General features: G+C 52.1%; 1 protein-coding gene across 1 annotated transcript; it reads left to right on the top strand.

Annotated features, from left to right (window-relative positions):
- The first annotated feature begins 20,748 nt into the window (after window positions 1-20,748).
- fzd9b (frizzled class receptor 9b) lies at window positions 20,749-23,991 on the top strand. The gene has a single exon (XM_066695804.1). The coding sequence runs from the start codon at window positions 21,378-21,380 to the stop codon at window positions 23,214-23,216; it is 1,839 nt and encodes a 612-aa protein (XP_066551901.1). The 5' UTR covers window positions 20,749-21,377; the 3' UTR covers window positions 23,217-23,991.
- The last annotated feature ends 1,470 nt before the right edge of the window (window positions 23,992-25,461 follow it).

The following is a 25,461-nucleotide window of genomic DNA, read 5'->3' as shown; positions in this document are numbered from 1 at the left end:
CTATGTGACAGTTGTTTTTTTGTGTTTCGCTGTGAGAAACTGCGCTTGCTCTCCTGGTGAGTTTGCAGGGCCATCTCAGACAGATGTTCAGAGGAAGGGGGGAGAAAAATGAAAAACTTGCATAAACAACAGAACAGTTGGGGTCTGGATTTAAAACATCTTCCCACTGCAGTCCCCTGCTGCCGGACTAGGAGCTGCAGTGCGATTCCCATCAGCTGGTCGCACAACCCACTCGCAGTTTTATTTTTGTGCTGGTTACCGTGTGACTCGAGGCATCTGGGAGCCACGAGCACAACCTCTGTGGGGTGAAAGGTCACCAGATGTGAAATACTAGGCCTTTTGTGCGTGTGTTTGTTTGTCCCTGTGTGTGTGTGTGTGTCTGTCTGTCTGTCCCTGTGTGTGTGTGTGTGTGTGTTTTACTAGCATGTGGGAGGAAGTGGGGAGACATTCATATTATGGCTGTGCTGACGTGTGGGGGAACAATAGTCGACCTGTGCTGTGTTGGGGGCCCTCCTGCGCACACAGCCCCCAGATGTATCGTTGACGCCGGTGGTTCTCGCTTTGTTGCTTTAAGTCGCCGATCTGGGGCGAGAGGGTAAAACAATGTGAGGCAGGGGAGAGCGCAGCCAGGTTTCCACCGTGCCGCTGCCCCCCGATCCCCCACGCATGCCCCAGACTTGGCATCTGTGGCAGCAGCCCTTTGATTGGCGCCCCGGTCCTGTCCCAGCAGTTTGGCTTGGCGCGGCCTTCCCCTCCCCTGGGCAGGCCTGGCCCCCGGTGCCCCGCGCTGACGGATTAATGGAGCCGCACGGGCGCTGTGCCGGCTCTCACCTGTTGTGTCTGGCAGCCAGCGCGCGGATAATTGGCCCGCCGCAGACAAGATGGCTTTTGTCCCCTGCCCGACGCCCTCCTCGATGTCTTCTGCAGCCGAGCGTGTCCACAAAAAATAACCCTGGACTGGCCGGCCGATGGGAGCTCTCTGTTGCGGTGTTGTCGCCGTGTGAGCCGACAAACTGGCATTTATCAAAATCGAGCATGACGCTGCGATCAAAACACTTAGAGCTGTGCCGGTCTGAAGGGCCTGTTCTTGGGGAAACTTTTGATTTCATGCCAAGCCTCTCGCCACTCACACCTGGGCCAGTTAGTTAGAGTACCTTTGGAATAAACTGTCGGTTTTGGCTTCTTTTTGGCCAAGGATGATCTTTTACTCGATTGTGTTTGGGCTCTCTTGCAGGGGCCCCGGTCTAAGGCTATAGAGGATATTTCGGACTGCCTCTGTCTGTAGGAGAAGATCTGGACCGTGTTCATGACTGAGAGAGACTCTTGAGTTCTGTTTTCAGCCACTCGTACTGTGAGGAAGTACAGTTATTGAGCTCGTCGGGGGGGGTTACCCGAGGTTTGCGGCCCCTCGAGCACAAGGAGGCTCTCTGTCCTTTTCAAATACCAAGGTGTTTATACTTGGGATTAAAAATCTTCACGCTCAAATATTTCTGCACATCGATTGAGCGCCGACTTTGTTCCTTTCCCAGAAATTTCCATGGGCTTTTTCCGTTGTTTTCTCTGCCGTAATTTCGGCAGGAGAGCGCCAGGCGAGCGGAGCCCGGTGCCCTGAGCCTGTCAGGGCCGCTGCTGGGTCTTGGCTCGGCCACTCTTGGCTGGCTCCTCGGTGGGGGGGCCGGGAGCGATGCCAGCTCTGTCCTACCCCCCGCGTCTCTTGGCCGTCGGCTGTCTGTGCTCTAGGGGGGTGAACTTCAAGACTTGCGGCACATAAATCTGGTTGGGCTGTATGTTGGGCTGCGGTGTGGAGTTGTGGTCAGGGCTCCGGACTCCTGAGCGGAGCGTCGAGGAGTCAGTCCCAGGCGGGGGACCCTGTTGTTGTACCCCTGAGCAAGGCACTGTACCCAGAATGCTCCAATACAAACCCATCTGTATAAATTTGTAATTTTATGTATAAATAATGCGATACATTGTAACAATTGTAAGTCAGCCTGGATAAGGGCGTCTACTAAGAGAAGTAATAATAATATTGTGTTGTGGCTGTATTCTGTATCAGATGTTCCCCGTTGTAGTTTTGTTAGTTTCTTCCGTAAACACAACGGTTCTGAACCCTAACGTGAACCACCTGGCTGGGGCAGCGTGTCGGCACCTCCAGCCTCCCACGCCCCTGACATCAGCCCTCGAAGGGGCCCGTGCGATTCCAGATGCCGGTGCACACAAGAATGGGGTTTCTGTCCTTGAATATTCCAAACTCGCCCGGCATAGTATTTAAAAAATGCTGCCTGGAATTTCTTTGCTAATATATGTGCATGTGTTCGAGGAAAAAGTGTATCGGAGTGGGTTTCCTGCAAGACTTTTCCCCTGTGTGTGTGTGTGTGTGTGTGTGTGTGTGGATGGGGGGGTGCAAACCACAAAGACATATATATATATATATATATGAGCCCGAGCCACGCATCTCAGTGAGAGGCCAGAGCATCGCTGTGTATAATGTCGCCTTTATGAGCTGCGTTCTGGGCCCCTGAAACGCGCAAAGTGAGACGCACTTGTCTTGAATTTCTCTGAGGCGCTGAGGGTCTCTGTGCGGACGGCCGGTGAAGGAGCAGCCTTGTGCCACTCAAGTAGCACTTCCTGTTTCATAGTGCTTGGGATTCAGAGAGGGGGCCGCTGTTATTCCTCTCATTCCTCACTCGATTGTTTGTTATTCTGAAGAATAAAAAAAAAAGTTATTTGTTTCTTATTTGCCACCCGGCCGTTTAACCCCTGCGTGTGTTTAGTAGATGTTTGTCCTGGTCTCCTCTGCGTCTCGAGTTTCGGTGTCCTGCTGCCATTGTCACAGTGTGGCAGCCCACGTCTCTGTCCCTGCCTTGTCCTCCGCCGAAGTGTTTAGAGACGCCAGTGCCGGGCTCAGGGCGGGTGGCTTAAGGACCCCTAGTCCCACAAGTCTAGAAGCCCTTGGTGCAGGTGTAAACACAGGATGGCAGGGAAAGTGGCTGAATTAGAGTACAGTACAGGAAGGACCCGGCCATCCAGCGCGTACGTAAAGACCAGGAGACCCTCTCCTCCCTGCCACGCCAGACCCCTGGTGACCCTCGGAGGCCCCCAGACTTTCTAACTCGGGCTGCCAGAAAACAAACCGCTGAGCTGAGTGCTTTGCTTTACAACGGCCCTGATGAGTCCTGACAGGTTTTAAATCCCACTCTGCAGATCAGACCCCCCGATACACGCGGCGGACATTTACGAGGCTCACAGCCCACCCTGAAGGGCCGCTGTCTTCCAGGGAGCCCAGTCCAGGCTCCAATGCCATTGGCTGTTACCGGCGGTCTGTGGTCGGACTTCCTGTTGCCCTGAGGAACAGGTAACTCAACGCCGTAAATCAGGGCTCGGCACTCGGTGTCCAGCCGCTGGGGGGAGGCCAGGAGCGCTCTGGTGAGGAGGTGGGACAGTGGGGAAATTCAGCCCTGTTCACCCAGAGCTATAACTCTCTGGTCTGGAGCAGGAGATGTTTTTTAATTTGGGTTGTTTTCACTTCAGACGTCGAGTCGGATATTTTTCACGTATGGAAAAAGAGTCCGGGACCAGGAAGCCCTGAAACGGGAAACCAGTGTAGCGACTTTCAGATGCATTTCAGAATTGATCTGATTTAATACAGAAGTTGGTTCGACATTATATGAGGCCTTGTGCTGAGTGCTGAGCTGTGTATGTAACTGTGTGTGTGTATAAATATAGAGTCGGCCAATCCTGGGAGCAATAGCGGTCATGTGACCCTCCTAGCATCTCACACCAAATATATACATATATAGGTACAGACTTTCGTGCAAGACAGAAGTAAATAGCCCTTTCACAGGGAGATGGAAAGGTGATACACAATTTACATCTCAATGGTCCATCCGTCCCCCGTCCCCCCGGTCGCTGCAGCTGTCCTGTGCCGGAAGCCACCTTAAGAAAAGCCACACAATGCCAGCTAATGGAGCTGCTTCAGAGCCGGCCGACCTGATAAGCAGATGGTACCTGCAGATAACCGCGGACGCCGAGCGAGAACGAACAGGCCGGGAGGGCGGTTGGGCGGCGATGCTATCGGCGGCTGCATTCCTGTCTCCTGGAGCAGCAGCACTGAGCGGCTCGATCGCACACAGCCACCTCTCCTCCGCCTGCTAGAGACGGACCGCGGACCCCCGTCTCCCCTGATCTGGCAGACGCCCTCCTGCCGCTACCCCCCTGCATTTCTCCTCTCTCTCTCTCCCTTTGTCCCTCTCCACAGAGACCGTTTTGGACGCCAATAAAACAATGAACAAGAAGAATAGACACACAACGCCGTGTCTGTGCGCCGGATGAATGGAGGCATTGTTCCGCCCGGGGAGAGAGCTTGACTGGGCCTGCAGGTGTATCCCTTTCACCTGATGCCGACAAACGCGTCCACAGCCCCGGGCTCCCACACCTGCTCTGATCAGCGTCTCCTCTTGGCATAGTGGCGCTGCAGCAGGGCGGGTGGCGGGTGGCAGCCACAGTGCCACCACTCAGACACGCCAGCAGTCGCTCTCTTTGCCAGCTCGGGAATATTCGATTTTCATATGAACTGACAAACAAGGAGACTCATTGAGTCAACTCAAGTTCAAGCACAAACACCCACCAGTGTTGCTCAGCCCTCACTGCTCAGCTGCTGTCAGTGGCTTCGTGCAGCTCAGTGCGGAGCATGGAAAGTGAGGAAGAGGAAGAGAAAGTGAGGAGGAGAATGAAATTTAGGAGGAGGAAGAGGAAGAAAGAAGCAGAAAGTGAAGAGCAGAAGAAAGTGAGGGGGAGGAAGACAGAGGAAGAGGAAGACACATTTGAGGAGGAGAAAGAAAGCGAAGAGGAAGAGAAACGGAGGAGGAGGAAGACAGGAAGAGAAAGTGAGAAAGGGGAAGAGTGAGGAAGAATAAGTGAGACTTGCGGAGGAAGAGAATACTGTTTATTAGGTTAAGTATTTTACATTTTACATAAATAAAAACAATTCAATTTTTAATACTTATGATTAAAATCTTTAAAATCAATCCTTAAAATTTTTTAAAATCTGTGATTTTAACAAGAACAAAAACAATTAACTTTTGCGGAGGAAGAGAAGGGAGGAGGAGCAGGACCAGGGCTGCGGGGGGACTTTCTCTCCTCAGACACACCTCTGTGGGGGCCTGGACTCTTATCCCGTCTCCCGGGGGGCCTGATCCCTCGCGCCTGTACCGGAGGACGGGCTCCCTCTCCACAGGGGAAGTGTGGGGGGTTCTAACTCACACGTGTGTTTTTCCTTCTCCTGCGGCATATAAAGCATAAAGGCCGTTCTTTGAGCCCCTGGTTAATTACTGCCAGATTGGACAGCTCAGCCTTTCCAAACTGTTTTCTTTCTTTCTTTTTTTAATCTATTTCTGGCTTCTTGTTCCAAAATAAAGACCCTTTTTTTTCCCTTTTTAAATTACTTTTTTTTCTTTTCAAAACTTTTTTTTTTTTAAGCCTTAATATTTCAAACATCTGATCTGGTTTTGGGAACAGAGTGGTTCGGGGGCTGGTGTTGAGGTTGGCGGTGGGGGGGGGCGGGGTTTAACATCTCCATGACACAGAGCGTCTTTGTGGATGAGAACAGCGGTGCCCCTTCTGTCGAAGTCTGTTCCTCCCTCCCCAGGAGGTGCCAGAGTGTGTGTGTTGGTGGGGGGGCACTGATACTCAACCAGGAAATCAGAAGAGAAATCTCTCAGCCTGGGCATTAAACGCTGTTGTTGTTCGCACACTCGTCCCCTTGCGTCTTCCTGTTGTTTAAATTCTTTGCTCATCACATCATTATTACGTTTGCGTTTTTATCGTCATTGTGTTCCTTCTGGCTCGGATTTGCACCGACATTCTTATTGTGCGTTTAATTGTTTTAGTTCACCCTGTATGTGTCGTTAATACAGACCCGGAGGCAGCGCTGGCGAGAGCGCCGGGGACCAACCGGGACGCATGGCCAAAACGCAAAGGTGGCAGCGGGGTGGGCCATCTCCTGACTCATTTCCGGGCAGCCACAGAGACGCACAGACACAACCAGGGAGAGAGAGAGAGAGACCGACACAGAAACACAACCAGAGACACACAGACACAGCGAGACAGACAAACACAGAAACACACAGACAGAGACACACAGACGCACACAACCAGGGAGAGAGAGACACAGACGCACAGCCAGAGAGAGACAGAGACAGACAACCAGGGAGAGAGAGAGACGGACATAGAAACACAACCAGAGACACACAGACACAGCCAGGGAAAGACAGACACACACGCACACACTAATTCACACCCTGATACTCACTCCCACAAACACGCACACACATGCAGGGGGACATGTCCAAGCCTGGTGTATAAATCCATCCAGAGATTTAATTATTCGTGGACCCTGTGTTAACCTGCCACCCCCATCACCAGCGTGTTTCTTGCTGCTGGAGGTCTGTGTGCACATGGAGGCGCCCCCTCCCTGCCCTGCCGGCGCTGCATAAACACCTATGCCCCCCCACCCCACCGCTCAGCTCCTCTCATTCCCTGGCCTCTGCCTGGGGGGCCTGCCTTCCCTGGCACGGGGCTGGTGGCGCCAAGCAGACAATCAGGTGCCGTCTCCTCCGCGATCAGATAGCAGGGCGTGTACCGACATCGCCCCAGCCTGCTGGACTGGGCCGGGCCGGGCCGTGTACCCTGGCTGAGGGGCGTCTCCTGACGTGAGCAGCTCTCGGCCGGTGCCCTGTTTGTTGTTCTTGACTTCTCAGACGGCTGCTCTCTCTTCCCAGAATCTCTAGCCGCCCTGCCTCCTTTTGTTTCTGTTTCTTGAGAAAAAAACTGATTTTCTTTGCGGTCAGTTCACTCACTGGGGTGGGGGGGGCGGCGGGTGCGTGAAATGTGCTTTGCTGTCGTTTCTGTGAGAATCAACAAAAGAAACCTTTATTACAATTCAGTGGCATTGTTTAAGTGTCCATTATGACATGATCTGGGTCCCGACGGAGGGGCGACCATCTCACCACTCGGAGGAGGCAGGGACAGAGATGCGGGACAAAATAGTCTTTTATGGTCGAGTGAGAAAATAACTGGAAGCTGTTCTGTGCTGTTTACTGTCTCCAGGGAAATGATGGACATGTCTTTAGATGCAATTTTACAAACATGGGGGCTCTGAAGGACGAGAGAACAACATCACACTGTGTCTTGTGTCTGTTTGACTTTATTATACGTGTGTGTTGTTTTGTTTTGAGCTGTTTGGAAATGGAGGAAGCGGAACCAGACACCGGGCCAGGAATCTGTCCCGACACGCTCAGACAGGGCAGCCTCCACCTCTTAAAGCCGGCGACCCGAGATCGAACTCTGCTGCTGGACTCCCACCCGGCCGCGTCCAGCTCTGTCCGGACCGTGGTGTGGACCCACCCTGCCTGGCGCCTGCAGGACCAGGTCCACACGGCCGCTACAAACCCAAAGTTCACAAGACTGTGATGTGATGTAATATTGCAGCTCCGACTCATAAAGCAACAGTGCAAATCTGGGCCTTATTTCGCGAGAAGAAGAAAAAGAAGAAGAAGAAGAAGAAGGGGAAAAAAGGCAGAAAAAGGCAAACTAGCAATTTTAAAAGAACAAGGGACAACATTGTCTGGCCCTGACACACTTTGCCAAAAATTACCATATATGTTTTTCTTTTTTCTTTTCCTTTTTTCCTCAAACTGGGAGGAGAAGAATCGAAGCTTTATACGAGAGCCGGCCCCGTGTTTGTGTTAGAGCGTCGGCCGCAGGAACAAGGGGGAAGCTGGACTGGGGGAGAGGGACACGGAGACGGAGGGAGGAGAAGGGGGACGGAGGGCAAGCTTGAGTACAAGGGGAATGGGGATAAAGGGGGGAGGGGGGAATGAGAGAGTGCTGGAGAAAAAGGGCCCTTTGAGTGGCAGTGAATCGGGAACCTGGAGCTGCTTATGGGCGTCCGGCTCCAAGGAAAACACAGAGAGCGGGGGAGCGGCGCCGGGGCTCAGTCAAAGGGATCTTTCAGCCGGGCCGGTGCGTGTGGGAGACAGCGGGGGGAATCGGCCGGGCAGACGTAGGGGGCACTGGAGCACGGGCACGGGGGGCTTCACGGGCAGGAGCTGCCGATTGTGTATGTCCGCAGAGGTGTCCAACAGCCTGACCCTCCCCCCCCCCTCAGAGGACATGGGCCGGAAGCTCGTCTGAGTGAGTGGCGGGAGAGTTCAGCTTGTGTGTGGCAACTGGGTGGAGGGTGGCATTGATAAAAAAGTTGCATTTTCTGGCACAAACACGAGAGCCCAGATAGTAAGTCCAATTAGACGTTTTCAGAGCTCTGGACTTGAAGGGGAGCTGCTCTCAGATGAACCTTCTGTCCCAGTGTCAACCAGTGTCTCCAAGTGTCCCGCCAGGTGGACCGTTTCACAACCAATCACATCGTTCCCAGTCCCATTACAGCCGCCACACTTTCACTGGGATTAACAGGTGGACAGTCTGTGCCTGGTGGCACTGAGAGCAGTGTGCGTATTGGGGTTCGGTGCCGGTGTGTGTTGGGGGTTCAGTGTGCGTGTTGTGAATTCGATGTGCATGTTTGGGGTTCATGTGCTTGTTGGGGATTCAGTGTGCATGTTGGGGGTGCGGTGTGCGTGTGAGGGCCAGCGAGCCTGTGTGTTTGTCCTCCTGTCTGCCCCGGCACTGGCGTCAGGGCGCCTCCCGAGCTGCCGATATTAATCCCGCCGCAGCGCGTCCCTCAGATCCACACATATGGTCCTGGTAAAGCCCAGGTTTGAAGCCACACTGGCCCCTTTCTCTTTCTCCCAAAGGTTTTTTTTTCTCTCCTTCGTGAAAGGAGACACTAAGTAAATTCTCTGTGGTCTGAAAGCTTTGCCGTTTTCTCTTCCAGAATTAATAACGCACGCAGAAAAAACTGCGTTTTTAAGGGGTTTTCTTTCCTGACCAAAATAAAATCGGAATTTGTTCTCAGGAGTCGCTGGCTCAGGTGGGCCTCCTAAAGCCAGCGGAGGGACGAGGCTGGTCAAGGGGAGGTGAGCGAGAGACACGGAGAGGCAGAGAGAGAGAGAGCAGAGGAGGGAGGCAGGTGTGGAGGCTCGTGGCTGGGAGGGTGTTCAGCACTGGACTAGAGGTCATGCAGCACGGCTTTCAGGTCCGAGCTCAACGGGACGGTCCAGTGGGAAGAGCTGAGCATCACAGCGGTGCGACTGGGCACCAGACAAGACTAAAAAGCTGAGCATTACATATGGTATTGAAAATAAGTAGTAATTGATTAATAGATCTTAAAATGTGTGGGGATAGGAGTGGTTTTGTTTTGTTTGTTTATGCCCTTTGAGCCAGAAGGGCTTGAAATTCTATCTGCACAGACACTGCATGAGTAGCTGTGTTTATAGGGGCTTCCTCCACTGTCTGAAGCGACCAGGCCTGTTGTCTTCCACGCCAATCCCTCCCCTCCGTTCTGAGCAGCTCAAGCCAGTGGGAGAAATATAAAAATGGTTGCCTGGCTTCCTTTTTGGCACCATCCCCAGAGACCTCTTTCCTCCAAGAAAACCCCCATAAACTTGTCATAAACTCACACCATGCCACACTTGGCCTTTGGTGGAACGCTTCAAAAATGACTGGAGGAAACAGACTGGACAGAAAGACGAAGAGAAACCCAGACACAGTGTTTCCCTCTGTTCACACCTTGCTAGCGTCATCACAGGGATTTGTGCCGGGCTTTTTTTCAGTTGTTGTCGATAAGGGGAACTGATAAATGTGTGCCGGGGGGCCCCAGCTCGCTCGGCGCGAGATTCTTCCCTGTCTGGGCCGCGTGTCTCCTCCCGCTGCTCCCTCGGGGGACGTCAGGCCGGCCGACTGGAGCTGGGGGGGGGTCCTGCGCGACACATTAGCGAGGAATATCAGCCTGTTTGTCACCATCTGCCCCTCTGCAGCCCTTGTGAACATGTGCCAGGCAGGGAGTCACCTGAGTTCCCTGTCCGTCCGCACTTTATTAATAGGACCAGCGTGGCGCGGGGGGGGGCTGGCGAGTAACCCAAGCCAGGGAGCAATTTATTTTAATCCCGCCGGCAAAAGATAGCTCCTGTCAGGCAGCTCGGCTCGGCCACCATGTGCTCCTGCCCTTTACTGCAAACCTATCAGCTTCTACTGAGCAGATGACCTCGATCCTGCCGCCACCCCAAGTCTGCCTGGCTCCCTGTCAAGCCTCCATGTCGTACACAGCACCGGCCACGGCCCCTGTCAACAGACCACCGCTAATATCCCTGGCCCGGCCTTGTCAAACTCGCGCTGCATCTGCCCCAGGGGTGTTCGAGGGTGTTTTACTCTCAGCTGCCACTGCTGGTTTTGTGTCTGCTCCGTTTCATGCTTGGTGTTGAGTCCTGTGTGTGTCTGTGTGTTTTCTGGGACAGGGCTCAGTCTCTGGCACGGTGAAGGCACTCCCAAAGTCTTTATTGAGGTTTAATTCCTGTTGAAAACACCGCAGTGGGGTTTTTGTTTGTTCCCATTGTCAAGGTCTGTAAACAGCACCTGGGAGTAATTAGACAGCGCTCTAAGAGAGAGAGGGAGAGATTGTGTGGCTAGTAATTATCTGGTTTCCCTTACAAAAGACAGTAAAAGTCTGTTTTCTGTCTGTTTTTTTTTTTTTTTTATTCCTAACCCTGCGCTCATTCATATATTCATATATTCATGTATTTATGTTTTTATTTATTTATTCATTCATTCATTCGTTGGTTTTATGCATCGACCGCGTCGTAACCGTGTTCTGGGCAGAATGCATTCAAGCTTCAGCACCGTGCTAATTTTTCACATATTTTTTCAATAAAGCCAGAACAAGCGGGCAGTTGTTGCCGACCACAAAGAGTGACTGAGCCGTTCCTCCGCTTCCCCCCCGAGCCATTTATGAGACGCTCTTTGATGGAGCCAGCTTGTTTTTCCTTTAAAAAAATAAAAAATAAATACGAAGTGCAGAGGTAGCAGAGTGCCCAGAGATCTCTGCACCCCGGCCTCACGTTTCTGCTAAAGAAAGCAAATATTAAAGGCGAACGACGGAGGGGCCTGGTATGAGACCCTCGGGCAGTCGGCAGGCACTGCCAGATGCCCGTCCCCAGACTGAGCACTGAAGCCCTGTGCCAACCCGCTCTCGCCCGCTTTCACACCCCCGGCGCCAGGGAGCTCCTGCCTGCGTTCCTCTCTTCTCGGTTTCTGTTCTGGAAGGTGTCATATTTAGTCTGCTGCACTGGTTAGAGTTAATTAAAAAGAATTAAAGGAAACGTTTTGAAGTAGAAAAAAAAACAGAAAACGCGTTCCTCGACGTCTTTCAAAGCAAGATTCAAATCTCCTTCCTTTCCTGGTTCAATATTACTAGACAAACAAAGAACAATTCCCTCTCTCTCTCTCTCTGTATATATTGAAACATTTTCTGAGAAATTCACTGCAGAAGTGAAAATACACTCAGTGTTCGTTGAAAAGTTTGATACGGCAGCAGCAGCAAAACGACGCAGTTACGACATCCAGACGCACAACTGACCATGACTGGAGGCTCGTTTTGACTGGCCTGACACAGGACGACCCCTGACCCCTGGTTTGCTCTCTGTCCACATTCTGGGATATAATTTTTTCGTCCAATTAAGAACGACTGATTATTATTATTACTATTAATCTGGTGTTTTTCTGTGTACTTGAGCCTTGCTGCAGCCCCCGTGACAATGTGGCGTAGAGGAGGATGCCATTGGGTCCCCAGAGTGTCACAAAGCATTCGTCCCCGGCCTGCCACTCTCACCGTACGCAGGCCGCCACGGGGGGCGCTGTCTTTCACCCCGAGGTGCGGAGTCCCCAGCCAGGTGAGAGAGAGACCCCAGTCAGACTACAACGGGCTGAAAAAGGGCCGCAGGATTCAAGCTGCACTCCTAGCGGACGCCCAGCTGAGCTCGTGTGCATTCCTCCCACTCGCCCGAACCCACGCGCCTGTACTGGAGTCCAGCAGTCCAACAGTGACAACATAAACGAAAGGACTGGATTAATTGTGAATGAATGAATGAATAAATAGGAAGAAAAAGGATGCTTTGGTTTTCGTAACTGTTTCAAGTTCTTTCTGTAACTAATTAAAAGAAAAAACAGGAACTGAGAACCCAGCTCTCTGAACGAGTGAGGCAGGGGGCGAGTGCCACTGTTATGTGGTCCCGGGCAACAATAGCCCAAGAAGGGGGTTCCGTTGCCCAGTCGTGGCCCCGTTCCTGCAGGCCCCAGCCCGGAGAGCTGACCGTGCCGGTCTGCCGAGGCCCTGGCTGTGGGGGGTGCGCCGGGCCGGACTGAGGCTGTGTGAGCTCACACCGGTCCCTGCAGAGCCTGTGCTGTGGGAACTCTGTCTCTTCTCAAGTTCAAAAGGCCTCTGAAATGGGATGCCTTTTTTTTTTTCCCGTCCACAGAAATACATCGAAATCCGAGGTCTCTGAAGACTGTCAAGCATCTCCACTATGCGCTGTGTAATACCCCACTCCCCACCCCACCCCACCCCCTCTCGTTCCCATCACCCCCCACCCCCAGCCCCGCTGCCTCTCTCCCTCTCTCTCTCTCTCTCTCTCTCTCTCTCTCTCTGGCTGCACAGTAGTGTTGCGTTCCTTCACCGCGGCCCACAGGGGAGTTGAAGCGAGCGTGTGTTTGCCCAGAAAGTTCAGTTTTCATAAACAGGCGGAGAGCTAACTGGCTGCAAATTGAGCAGTAATAACAACTCTGTCAGCTTATTACTGCGAGGGCTAGGGGGGGCAGCACAGGGGAGGATGAGGGGATTAATTGTTCTGTTTGCACAGAACTCAGAAACTGCAGCCTTGGTCACATTTTTTCTTTCTTCTTTTTTTTTTTTTACACCTCTCTCACCCCCCCCCCCCCCCCGCCACCTAGTTTCTCTAAGGTAACCGAAGGGGCTCGAGTGGAACCTGCGCAGAATTGAATCCCTTTTCCATTTATTTTCGAATGCCTGAAAGTATTTGCTTTGCTTGGCCGTCCCCACATTCTGCGCATATTTTGGAAGAGGCTGACGGGGAGAAGGCGGCCACAGCTCCTCTCCTCTCCTCTCTCCTCCTCTCCTCTGGAGCCCGGCGCATGAGTCAGGGTACGTCCGACAACCGTGGGTGTGGAGGCATTTTCAATCGACCCAACTGCCTTTCCGGGCTTTTCCCCCTTAGGCTCGAGTCTGTATCCCCCAAACCGAGTTGGGCCAGGATGATGGCAGCATCCTCGTGCGTCTTGTCAGCCTGGGGTTTCAAGAGCGAGAAAACAACAGTAGAGTTGTGCCTCGACACATGCCGTTTAGCAGCTTATAGAGCTTTGAAATTGTTATTGGGGGTGGGTCACACTTGCTCTCTCACCTATGAGTGCAGGGTGGGGGGTCCGAGTGGTGGTGGGCCGCTCTCAGCGTTCTGGACGGTCAGGGGGAACGGTACGCCCTGCAGCTAATGAATGAAATGGGCTTTTTTTCTTTCTGTTTTTTGGCTCACAGCTTGCCAAACCACTCCCGAAGAATGAGTTTCTTGTTGGCCCTAATTAGTTGGTTCATCATTCCCAAATCCACAGACTTTCCCCCCCCGCCCATGGGCAGCGGAGCGCAGACACGTTCCCGTAGACGCGCTCGCCTGCCGGGCCGCTCTGCCCTGCAAGTGCCTGGCTCTGTGGTTGTGGGGGCTTTCCCGGGGGATTAGCAGCTTCTTAAATAGCTTAGTGGTGCGTCTGCTACCTTGGGCTGAGCTGCAACACATTGCACAAATGAGACACACATTCACTGAGTCGGATCCAGCCCCACACAGCAGGCACACGGAGGAGCGCTCTGTGAGTGTGTGTGTGTGTGTGTTTGTCTTTGCTTGAGTGCGTGCGTGTGGTGAATGTGTGTCTGGGGCTCCGGCGGTCCTGCCAGGAGGCTGTTGTGTGTCAGTGTAGCTTGGAAACCTGCAGCCTGTGAAGTCAAGACAGGCCCTCAAGCAGAGTTATTTGGAGCTGCTCTTTGTTCACTTCAGCCCCGGACTGTGCTGTTCGAGCCTTACAGTCCGGGCCGCTGATTTCACCACAACCGGGAGCCACCGCTCCTAATGCACTCCCCTCTTCCTTGACTGACAGGATCTGATTTTAAATCACAGTGGGAAACGTTCAGGCCTGAAGGGTTTGATAGACCAGTCCGTTAACAAGTCACTCTCGATCAACATGCTCTTGAAGGAGAGGTTGAACCTGAAACAGATTTGGCCTCTCTGCGAGGGGAACATGTCCCGCAGCCCGGAGCCGGGACTCCCCCGAGTTTCCTCCTGTGTAAACACTCTGGCTGGAGAAATCCACAAATAATCTGGGAGTCTTTCCACTGTGCGGTGAGGATTAACCGCCTGACAGCTCGCTGCCCCGGCCCACACGAGACCTGGAAAATCTAGGGGAAACCAAAAAGCAAGTAAATCAGCAAGGGCACAGCATCGCCACTGTATTCTTCAGCTCATTCATTCAAGCTGCTCAGTCAGTTCTTTGACTTCTGCTGGAGCAGGCGCCAGTTTGGTAAAGGCAATCTCCGCCCGAGGCAACGCAAGGGCACAGCCAGCACGCGTGTGCACCTCGAAACAAAGCAGTGGGGCGTGCAGGTGTGACAGTTTGAGTTTTCACTCAAAGTGCCACTAAGTTAGAGATTATGCGTGAGGGTGGAGAATCTGCTGGAGAGAAGGAACAGTGAGCGGGGCTGCGATGTCAGGGGGAGAAGGTCAGAGCGAGCTGTGAGCTGCACATTGTTCATGTTGTATTGTTTATAATAAATTTGCCATATTCCTCTGGAAAGTGGCTGGCTTGCATTTCAGCCCCCATCTCCTTTGTTTTGCCTTTGGCCCTCTCACATCGGCAATGTCCTACAATTCTTCCACCGGGCCAGCCTTTCTGTACAGTGTCAAGACAAGACAAACTGCTGTAAACAAAACGAGGGGTTGGAAAAATAAAGACATGAAATGTGAAAGAGACGTGACACTCTCAGCGAGCAACGGGGGTCTCACACAGCCATGCGCATACGTGACCATGGGGATCAGCTTCTGTCACCGAGAGCCCTCTGACAACACGAGACGGGGGCACGACTGGTGCTGGCTGTGCCGTGGCCCGTTGGGACAGCCCTGGGGGTGACAGGGGGAGCAGGGCGGTCCTCTCTGTGCGGTTACTGCCGGGCTGGGTGCTGAAAGAGAGCCGAGCAGATTATAATCAACAACAACACAAAATTGCAGACATCTGATCCGCGGTGGAAACTCTTCCCCTGGCATTACGGTAACACAAGCCTCTGTGTGCCGAACACATCCCTCTTCATTTACTGTAAATAAAACTGGGCTGATTTAATCACACTCCCCCACCCACCCCCGATCCACCCGTCTCTCACCTGGGCTGAAACGCACACCGTCCCATTCCTCTCCTCCAGTCTACCGAGCGGCGCGTGTTTTTCCGCTCTCGTGTTTTGTGGCTTGGCAGCAGCGCGGTTCCTCCTGCCGACGGGTCTGACAGAGAGACAGGGAGCCGGAGAGGGGGTGCTCGTATCGGTGTGGGGTTCGGGTGCCAAAGCACAGGCTGGGACAGAGCAGGGCGCGGTGAGGTCAGGTGTTCACATTACCCCCCTGAGGGCACAGTGGCAGGGTGTTATTACAACAAGGGGCTGATTATTATTAAGATGCATATTTCTATGGTTTTCTTCCCGCTCTGAAGGGTATATCAGTCTTGCACTCGGGCCTGCTGTGCAACTGTGTTTATAACCAATGTCAGGATACGGTGGCAGTTCCCTGGATCCCTCGCCTGTGCATTCCTTGCCTCTTATTCACGTACCTGAGCTCCACAGCGCTGGCACAGCTCCGGTGAAGGGGGTCGGCAGGGGAGGCAGTTTGTGTTTAAAGAAACTTTCACTTGCTGTTTTAGGACATCTGGTTCTTTGGACTTGGGCACTGCTGTCACAATAAAACAGCTTTACCTCTGCAGCCTCCCTCTCTCTCTCTCTCTCTCTCTCTCTCAGACAGCACGGCTCCGCTCGGGACAGAAGTAGTGGGGCCCTGATAGACTCCGTGGGGCCCTGGCACAACCAGTGGGGCCCTGGCGGACTCGGGACCCATCGGTAATGGAACGCAGAGGCCACTCTTTCCACTGCAACATGTTTGTCATCTTTCAAAGTGTCCAACTTTTGCAGAAGTCACAGTTTCTCTGCAACGGACGCAGTGATTGGGGGGATCAGGGCAGCGTCTCCTGAGACACTTGCTGCGTCGCGTCTGCTGCACAGCTGGGACCCAGACAGCCGGGTTCAATGCCAACCAGGGGACACACACTGAGTCTACCGGTCACACCCAGCCGGGGAAGTCAGGTCACTCTTGAGCCATACGAATGCAGGGATGTACTGTTATTTACTGTCACTATCACTACTTTTATTACCCTTTATTAGTTTCGTGCGTCTTAAATGAGCTGAGAGCCTCACTCCCCCACCTCCCGAAGTCCCACAGGCTCCTGTTACCCCCGCACAGGTCCAGACCCCTCGCTGCTCTCATTAAGAGCACTGCAATTGGGGCGGACAGGAAGAGCAGGCCGCCGACACCGCACTGGACACCAGAAAGCCCAACTAAGTGCTAATAACTGCCGTAACCTGAGCCGCCACGGGGAGCCACTGTGTCCTGTCCACACCGACGGCAGAGCCCGCCTCCCGGCCTGCAGAGTCCCCCCTTTCCACCCGTAATATCAGTCACCTGCTCGTAAACTAAAACGCAGCGGCCAGAGCTGACGGCTTGCGGCTCAGTCTTGGCTACACCAGGAGAAGAGAAGTGCCTGTATTCATCCACACTCTTTTCTTTCTATTCTTTCTCTCAGCCCACTTATCGCACAAGCACTTGTAAATCCCTGAAGGAGTCCATTAGAAACAGACTCCATGCCCGGGTCCTCCACGCTCACCCTGCCCAAGCGGGTCTGTGGTCTCGGCTGCCGCGGCGCTGTAGCGCTCGCAAAATGGCGACCAGGGCAGCACATACATACACACACGCGCGCGCGCACACGACCACACACACCTTGACAGGGCCGTGATGTGACTGTGTCGGCTTCTGTGGGAAAACGACGAGAGCACAGAGTGAGATCAGCCAGCGTCCCGACACAAGAGACGGGCTCTCAGCAGAAGGGTCCTTTTCTTGTCACACTTGCAGGGCAATTATCCCGTGGCCTGCTTTACATGACAATACACAGTGAGGCGAGAGAGAGAGAGGGAGAGAGGAGGGACTGACAACAGGTGGCCTCTGCGCCAGGTCTCACTCGGGTTTCATCGGACCAGGCTCCTGTGAGGGAGCAAAGCAGATATTTTCCTTGTCTTGTTCTGTTGAGTTCTCCATCACCTCTCACTGCTCTCCATTTCAAATGGAAAACAGGGTTTTGTGGGGAGGGGACGTGGCTGTGCACGAGGGGTGTGGCTTATGGGGGCGAAAAAGGTAAAGAAAAGAGGGATCAGAGCAGGAAGAGAGATGGCAATCAAGGCGAAGGAGGGGGGTTGGCCTGTTGCTTCTACAAAAGAACCATCCACACCCCCACCCCTCCTGCAGCTCTCTGTCACTCTTTAGGGCAGATGCATATTTAAGGGAAAACTGAAGTGACAGGAATTTAATCATCCTCTCTCTCAGTGTGTGTGAGAGAGAGAGTGACTGGTTGTGAGAGTGAGTGTGGGGGGGTTAAATATCAGGTGCTGTCCTCTCAGCTCTAGAGAGAAAGAGAGAGAGAGAGAGCTGTGCGAGAAAGTGAATGAAACAGTAAGCAACCCTTTATTTTTAATTTATTTAGTACATTTATTTTTACTCCCACATTTTCACAGCCTTAGACCTCACATCCCAGGCCTGGAGTATTTTTACAATTGTATTTATTGCTGCTCTCTCTCTCTCTCTCTCTCTCTCTCTCTCTCTCTCTCTCTCTCTCTCTCTCTCTCTCTCTCTCTCTCTCTCTCTCTCTGTGATGCCAGTTTGGTTTGCAGTAGGTCTGGGGTTCCTGTGAGAACTTGCTTGCCTGTTCCATGCACCCGCTACTGTTTGTGTAGAGATGAGCACCCTAACTCTCAACTCTGGCCTAGGCCCCAGTTTCCATCAGCCTCTCCTGGTTCCAGGTCTGTGTGGAGCTGAGAAAACATCGATTGGGGGGGCCCACACTACTGGAGACTGTCAGACCTCCCTGAAGCCCCACTGAGCTCCAAGCCAGAGAGACCTTTCGTCTCGAAATGCTGAATTTGAGATTAAAACAGCTAGGCGATTCAATTATACGCTGCTGCCGAGAGTAAATGTGAAAGGCAGTCCGGCGCTGGGACAGGAAAGGGTACCTGGATCCTGCACTGCAGATATCAGGGGGACGTTTCTCTCAGTGGAGAGGAGGGAGGGAAGTGGGGGGAGCGTGAGCCAAAGACTGGAGCAGAAACTTGGCAGGCGGACTCTACCTAAGAGTTGACAACATGTCTTAGAAATGGCCCTGTTCGAAAACACGGCAGAGGGAGTTTAAATAACACACTCGCACACTCTCTCTCCCTCACACACACACACTCTCTCTCTCTCTCTCTCTCTCTCTCACACACACACAGCTGCTTCAGGACTTGGCCTTCGCTTCCCCATCACCACTAATGAAAACGTCCGATTGCTCTTGGTCTGATAAGATCTCCCGTCTTCTCTTCTCAGGAATGTGTTTCCTCTCCTGGCTAGATGGCTCTCAATCCACACTCAGTCTCAAACACAGCTCTTTTGATTGCTGTGCTATGCCTCTCATCATATAGTAGTAGTAGTAGTAGTAATAATAATCATAATTCATAATATTAATAATGATTCAACGGCATAGCTGCTCTCTAGTTTCACTCCAGAAAGCGTCTCAGCGGTATTTAAGCTGGTTCTGGCTCTGGTCTGATGTCTGGGCGCAGCTCCCATGTGCCATTGCGCTCTGTAGCCACTAGGGGACACAATCATCTTTTTTCTGTGGCCCTGTGAATGGTAGCATGTCTGGCCCATAGGCACAGTAGTAAAACATAAATGAAAATAGACATTAACGCCAGACAAAATAAAATGAAATCAACTATATTTGGTGTCTTGATAAATCACTGTTCAAACCGCATGACACTTTCTGCGGAAGGAGAGGCCAAGATGAAGTATTTTACTCGCTCGCTATTGATCCTAAAGCCGGCGTGACTAATTGATTCTGCCCGGGTTGGGGGGGGGGCAGCTGATGCGTCAAACCTAAATAAAGGGAGGGAAAATTTCCATTAGGGTGAGGGGATGAGGGATAAAAAAACAAACGCGCTTCAATATAATAATGGAGTCTTTATGGAACATGGGTGCATTCGCACTCTTAATTAACGCAAACGTGGATTAGTGTTGGAGAGCAGCTTCAAAACGCGCAGTTGCTCCGCTGTGTATCTGTGAAGGTCTGCTGGAAAATAAAAAGTAGCTCGAATGCATGGGGTTGATAGCAGGAAATGGTAAAATGGGTTATTGGTGCCTGGTGAATGTAGGGGGGGGGGTTGTTTTAAGCAGCTTAACTGGCAAACAGACCCTGTTGAGCACCGGGGCTGTAATGATCGAGATATGTTGTCCTGCAGGGTTTTCTGTGGCCTTCGGTTCGTTTTACAGTTTCAGGGGATCTAATAAAATGGATAATTGTTCAGACTAATGCATGTTGCTCTTAAAATGTTTCCACGGGGCAGTGGGATATTTTGGGCACAGAACAGACTGGGCAGTTTGCAGGGAGCGAGAACAGACTAATAATAACGGGTAACACGGGGCTAAAACGGGCTCTAACTACTGCTGTGTCTCCTCTAAACGCGGGGTGAGCTGCAACCATAATAGCGGCCTAACAACAATAGCAGAAGCACAATCAGTAGCTGCAATCAATAATGATAATAGTAGTAACAGTAGTAGTAGTAGTAGTAGTAGTAGTAATAAAAAATGCATTGATTAATAATGGTGTTGCATCACTTAGAGTGACATTTTAATCACAAACACTCAACAATGGCTATATTACTGTAATTGATTTGATTTGATTCTTCCCTACAGAGAGACACGGGTCTTCTGTTAAACCCCCCAGTGCGTTTGTTTTAATTATCAACTGTGTAACGACGTGCAGATAAAACACAAGAATGAGGTGTAAAAGAAAAGCGGACTGAGCTCAGTGTGAAAATCCCAAACTGTGTTCATGTATGTATATATGCATGCATGTAGGTATGTGTGTATTAGTGGACGTGACTTTATCAGTTGTGGTTTCAGCAGCAGCACTAGTCATAGTAGAAGTAGCAGTAGAGTAGTAGTAGAAATCACAATTATAATGAAGTGCGTTTGTAAACCTCTACTAATTGAAACATGAAAATAAACAACCGCCCCACATCACAGGCATGGTGTAAAGCCGCAGCTCGCAGCGCTTGTATCTCGACCACAATCGTTGTAAATACTAGGGGCTACCCCTGAGGGGCTGTGGAAAACTCCGTGCCTTATCGTCTGTCGCGGTGTGCTTTAACTCGTGCTTCTCGACACATACCCATCATGCTACGGTCGTGGAGGTGCATCAGCCTGGCTGCTCTGCTCGCACAGCCCCGATCCGACCCGCAGCGGCAGAGCGGGACCGAGCCGAGACCCCCGGCCCCCGGAGCCGCACAAATACACACCGTCCCTAGGGATGGCCACGCCCACCGCACGTCCTCCGGGGCGGGGACGGGCGTTAATGAGATGTTAATGAGGATGGGTGGGCGGGGCTGGCCGCTCGGGAGCCAATCCCCGCCCCCGGTGGAGAGCAGTCCGCGCAGGCAGAGCGGAGGCTGCAGTCGCGCCAGGCAGCGGGAGAGGCGGCGAGGACGGGACGGGCACCTTATCGGGCACAGCCTTATTTTAAGTGCTCCGAGATATCTGCCAGGACTTATCAGTGCCGCTGCAATCGCTCAGTGCGCAGGTATTTGTGCGTCTGCGGGAGGGCGTGCGTTAGCAGGCGGGGACAGACTGCGCCGATGTCGGGAAGTAACGGTCAGCCGCTGCGGATACTTTGTGTCTTGTGTTGTGTTTTTGTAGCAGCGCCGCCTGGGTCTCCCTGATACAGACCCGCTCCGCGCCTCGCTGTCCTTTCACCTTCCACTGCTGGACACTGTGCTGTCCAAGAGAAATACGCTTTGTTTTCCTGCTTTTTCTTGCGGAGGAGCTAAAAAAGAAAGACGTCTCACTCCAGGAGAGGATTGTTCCGGACGCGGGTGGATGGGCTGCTCTTGTGTTTGTTAATTCATTAATTGCAGTCGGACGGGCGGATGTGCGGAGCGGTGTGTCTGGACGGGCAGCGCAGGGACTCAGTGAACCGCGTTTCAGTTGTTTGGTTTGTTTTGCATTACAGATACATTTAGCAAAGTAAGAACATATTGAACACTCTTTATGTTCTTATTTATTATACGGATATTTGAACACAAGCCGGCCTTTTTAGTCGAGGCCAGCCGTTCAGACTCCGCAGCAAAGGTCAGCATGGAAGCCGCCCGTCTGAAGCTCGCCATCTCGCTGTGGTGTCAGCTGGTGATCGCTGGGACCAGCCTGGAGATCGGATCCTATGACATCGAGCGGGGCAGGCAGGCCAAGTGCGAGCCCATCCAGATCCCCATGTGCCAGGGCATCGGCTACAACCTGACCAGGATGCCCAACTTCATGAACCACGAGAACCAGAAGGAGGCGGAGATCAAGCTGAAGGAGTTCGACGCCCTGGTGAACTATGGCTGCCACGCCCACCTGCGCTTCTTCCTGTGCTCCCTGTACGCGCCCATGTGCACCGACAAAGTGTCCACCTCCATCCCTGCCTGCCGCCCCATGTGCGAACAGGCCCGGGAGAAGTGCTCGCCCATCATGGAGAAGTTCAGCTTCAGCTGGCCCGACTCCCTGGACTGCTCCAAGCTGCCCACCAAGAACGACCCCAACGCCCTGTGCATGGAGGCCCCCGAGAACGACACCAAGGCCGAGACCAAGAAGGGCGAGGGCATGCTGCCAGTGCCGCCCCGACCCAGGCAGCCGGGGTCCGGCACCCGGCCCGCACAGGGCAGCCTGGGCACCTGCGAGAACCCAGAGAAGTTCCAGTACGTGGAGAAGAGCCAGTCCTGCGCGCCCCGCTGCTCCTCCGCCGTGGACGTGTTCTGGTCGCGGGAGGACAAGGATTTTGCCTTTATCTGGATGGCCGTGTGGTCCACCCTGTGCTTCGTGTCCACAGCCTTCACCGTCCTCACCTTCCTGCTGGACCCCCACCGCTTCCAGTACCCCGAGAGACCCATCATCTTCCTCTCCATGTGTTACAACGTCTACTCCGTGGCTTTCATCATCCGCTCAGTGGCCGGCGCGGAGAACATTGCCTGTGACCGTGAGAACGGGGAGCTGTACATCATCCAGGAGGGGCTGGAGAGCACAGGCTGCACCATCGTCTTCCTCATCCTCTACTACTTCGGCATGGCCAGCTCCATCTGGTGGGTCATCCTCACGCTCACCTGGTTCCTGGCGGCGGGCAAGAAGTGGGGCCATGAGGCCATCGAGGCGCACGGCAGCTACTTCCACATGGCAGCTTGGGGCATCCCTGCCATGAAGACCATTGTCATCCTCACCATGAGGAAGGTGGCGGGCGACGAGCTGACGGGGCTGTGCTACGTGGGCAGCATGGACGTCAACGCGCTGACGGGCTTCGTGCTCATCCCCCTCTCCTGCTACCTGGTCATTGGCACCTCGTTCATCCTCACTGGCTTCGTGGCACTCTTCCATATCCGCAAGATCATGAAGACAGGGGGCACCAACACTGAGAAGCTGGAGAAGCTCATGGTCAAGATCGGGGTCTTCTCCATCCTCTACACGGTGCCCGCCACCTGCGTCATCATCTGCTACTTCTACGAGCGCCTCAACATGGATTACTGGAAGTTCAGGGCGCTGGAGAACAAGTGTGCCGCCTTCCCGCACCGCCGGAACGAGGACTGCTCCCTGGACACCTCGGTGCCCACCGTAGCCGTGTTCATGCTCAAGATCTTCATGTCGCTGGTGGTGGGCATCACCAGCGGGGTCTGGGTGTGGAGCTCCAAGACCCTGCAGACCTGGCAGGGCCTCTGCAACAGGAAGCTGGCCGTCAGGACTAGTCGAAAGCCCTGCAGTGGGGTGAGCTGCAGCAGCACACACTGCCACTACAAGGCCCCGGCCGTGGTGCTGCACATGACCAAAACGGACCCTTATTTAGACAGTCCCACGCACGTGTGAGGCCGGGCCAGGGTGTCCTCTGTACGTTTTTTATTTTTTTATTGTATGGACAGACTTCGAGGGTGGGGGAGAGAAATGGGCCTTTAAGTGACCTTATTTTAAAACATGGAAGCAAGCGATTGAACGAGGCAGGGTGGACTACGTGCAGAACCGGCCCGTGTGCCGAATGCCGTGTTTCTTTCGGCAGGTGTTGAGCTCTGGAACTGGGAGAGGGTTGAGGGCCGGGGGACATTGCAGCGCTTTTGCCCAGATATGCAAACCTCAGAGTCAGAGATTGCACCCTGCCAAAACTGGAAACTTTTTGGAATAAATTAGCAAAACAACATTTAAAAAAAAGGAGAGAGAGAGACTGAGAGAAAAAGTTCTAGAGCCGCAGCAATAAGAGGAAGCAATACAACCACATCACACATGGACTTGCATGGATATATAAATAGGATATATTTTTCCTCTTTCCCTGGTATTTGCATAGAAAAGTGTGTGTGTGTATATATATATATATATATATATATATATATATATATATATATATATATATATATATATATATAAATTAATTAAATGTCAATCTTTATTTATTGTATGGGTATTTAATTACAGTCAGCCATTGTGTTTTATGTCTCTGTATGTATCGCATATAGACAAAAAGAAAAACACAACAGTTTATATATAAACTGAAGCCTTAACTGCAGGTTGTCCGTGATGGGGAAATGTGTGCCTTTATGAAACCCATATTATTTTCTTTTGACATAAAATAAAAAATGATTTAAAAAATAAACACCTCCTCTGATAATGTGTCAGGTTATCCTAATCAAGCGGGTGTCTTGACTGGTGTGATTTAGAGTCAGGCGAGATAGTTAAGTGTGCAAACAAGTTCAACAGTATTAACTGAGAATAAAAATAATTCAAGGCTCTGGCTTATTCGGGCACGTTGTCCTGCAGAGCGTACAGGTGGCCGTCGTTTCAGCGCTTCTCCAATAATCTGTCCGTCTTCAGGGGGATTAATGGCCATGTTTTGGGAGGTGCTCACACAATGCGCTTCTCTTCTTTGTATCTGCACGCATGTATTTACAACTTTCCTGTCTCAGATGTTTGGAGGCAGGGGGTCTCTATATGACGTCACTCTTTAAAGGAGATGCTTGGGGGGCTCAGCACGGTTGCCCTGGTGACGAGCACTGCGAGAGAAGCGCTTTCTGAGCCCGAAACGCTTTGGCTCAGTTAGAGAACAGCCCCCATTGCGCGACCCCATCAGATACATACCCGGCCTGCAGACAGGAAATGAAAAGAAAAACGGTGACTGCGTTACATATTTCCACCGCGGTGGCAGACCATCTAAACACGGTCTCTTATTTCCAGACGTCAGCGTTTAAACATAATTGCGTCTGCAGTTTTACATTTTTACAATTCGCGAAATAAGAGAATAACTTAATAGCGCGTTTGTGTTGGAAAGGAAAATAAACACGTGGAGACGGACTGTAGCCCGGCCTGGATCACAGCTTTTACACAGTGCACTACACGCTGGCACATGTCCATGAAGCAGCCAGCAAACACACTGGGAATTAGACGTGGGAATAATCTAGCAGAAACGATCAATACTAAAACCACCTCTGCGCAGATCTGCGCCTTTGAGCCTATTATTGCAAGCAAAGTGCAGATCTGTGCAGAACTGCGGGAACAACAAACCTGCAGCTGTTGTTTAGTGAGACAACCATCATTTGTTGTTTCATTATTATCATCATCATCATCATCACCGCATCGTGTGCAGTTGCACGAGTGGAAACGTTTTGAATAAACTGCCCTGACGTGAATCAATCAATAAATAAAGTAAATCAAAAATAAACAAACGGTTTAGGTTAACAGCCTGTTACATCTTTAATCAGCCTTGTTTGGAGAATTTGCCCTTTAAGAATAAATTAACTAGTCTCTTTTACTAATATTATCATTTGTATTATTAATATTATTACTGGTTCTCAGACATCACATACATACATGTGCACATACACAAATACACATCGCCGGACGTTGTGTATGTACACGTGTATAGTATGAATGTGTTTAATTCCCGGGTGTTTTCTGCGCATCCTGGCCGGCGCGCTGGTGCATTGAAACGGCCTCAGACAAAGCGCGCTTTATTCCCGGGCTGCTGCCCGGCCCGCACGGCAGACCCATCTTAAAACGAGAGGGCTTGTCTTGCGACGTATAGTATTAATTTGTTCCCTAATCCCCAGTGATCTACCTTTTGTGCTGC

The sequence above is a fragment of the Amia ocellicauda genome, chromosome 22, assembly GCF_036373705.1.
Source record: "Amia ocellicauda isolate fAmiCal2 chromosome 22, fAmiCal2.hap1, whole genome shotgun sequence".
NCBI classification, from domain to species: Eukaryota; Metazoa; Chordata; class Actinopteri; order Amiiformes; family Amiidae; genus Amia; species Amia ocellicauda.
The sequence above is the reverse complement of the archived record's forward strand: the minus strand, read 5'-3'. Positions and strand labels throughout refer to the sequence as shown.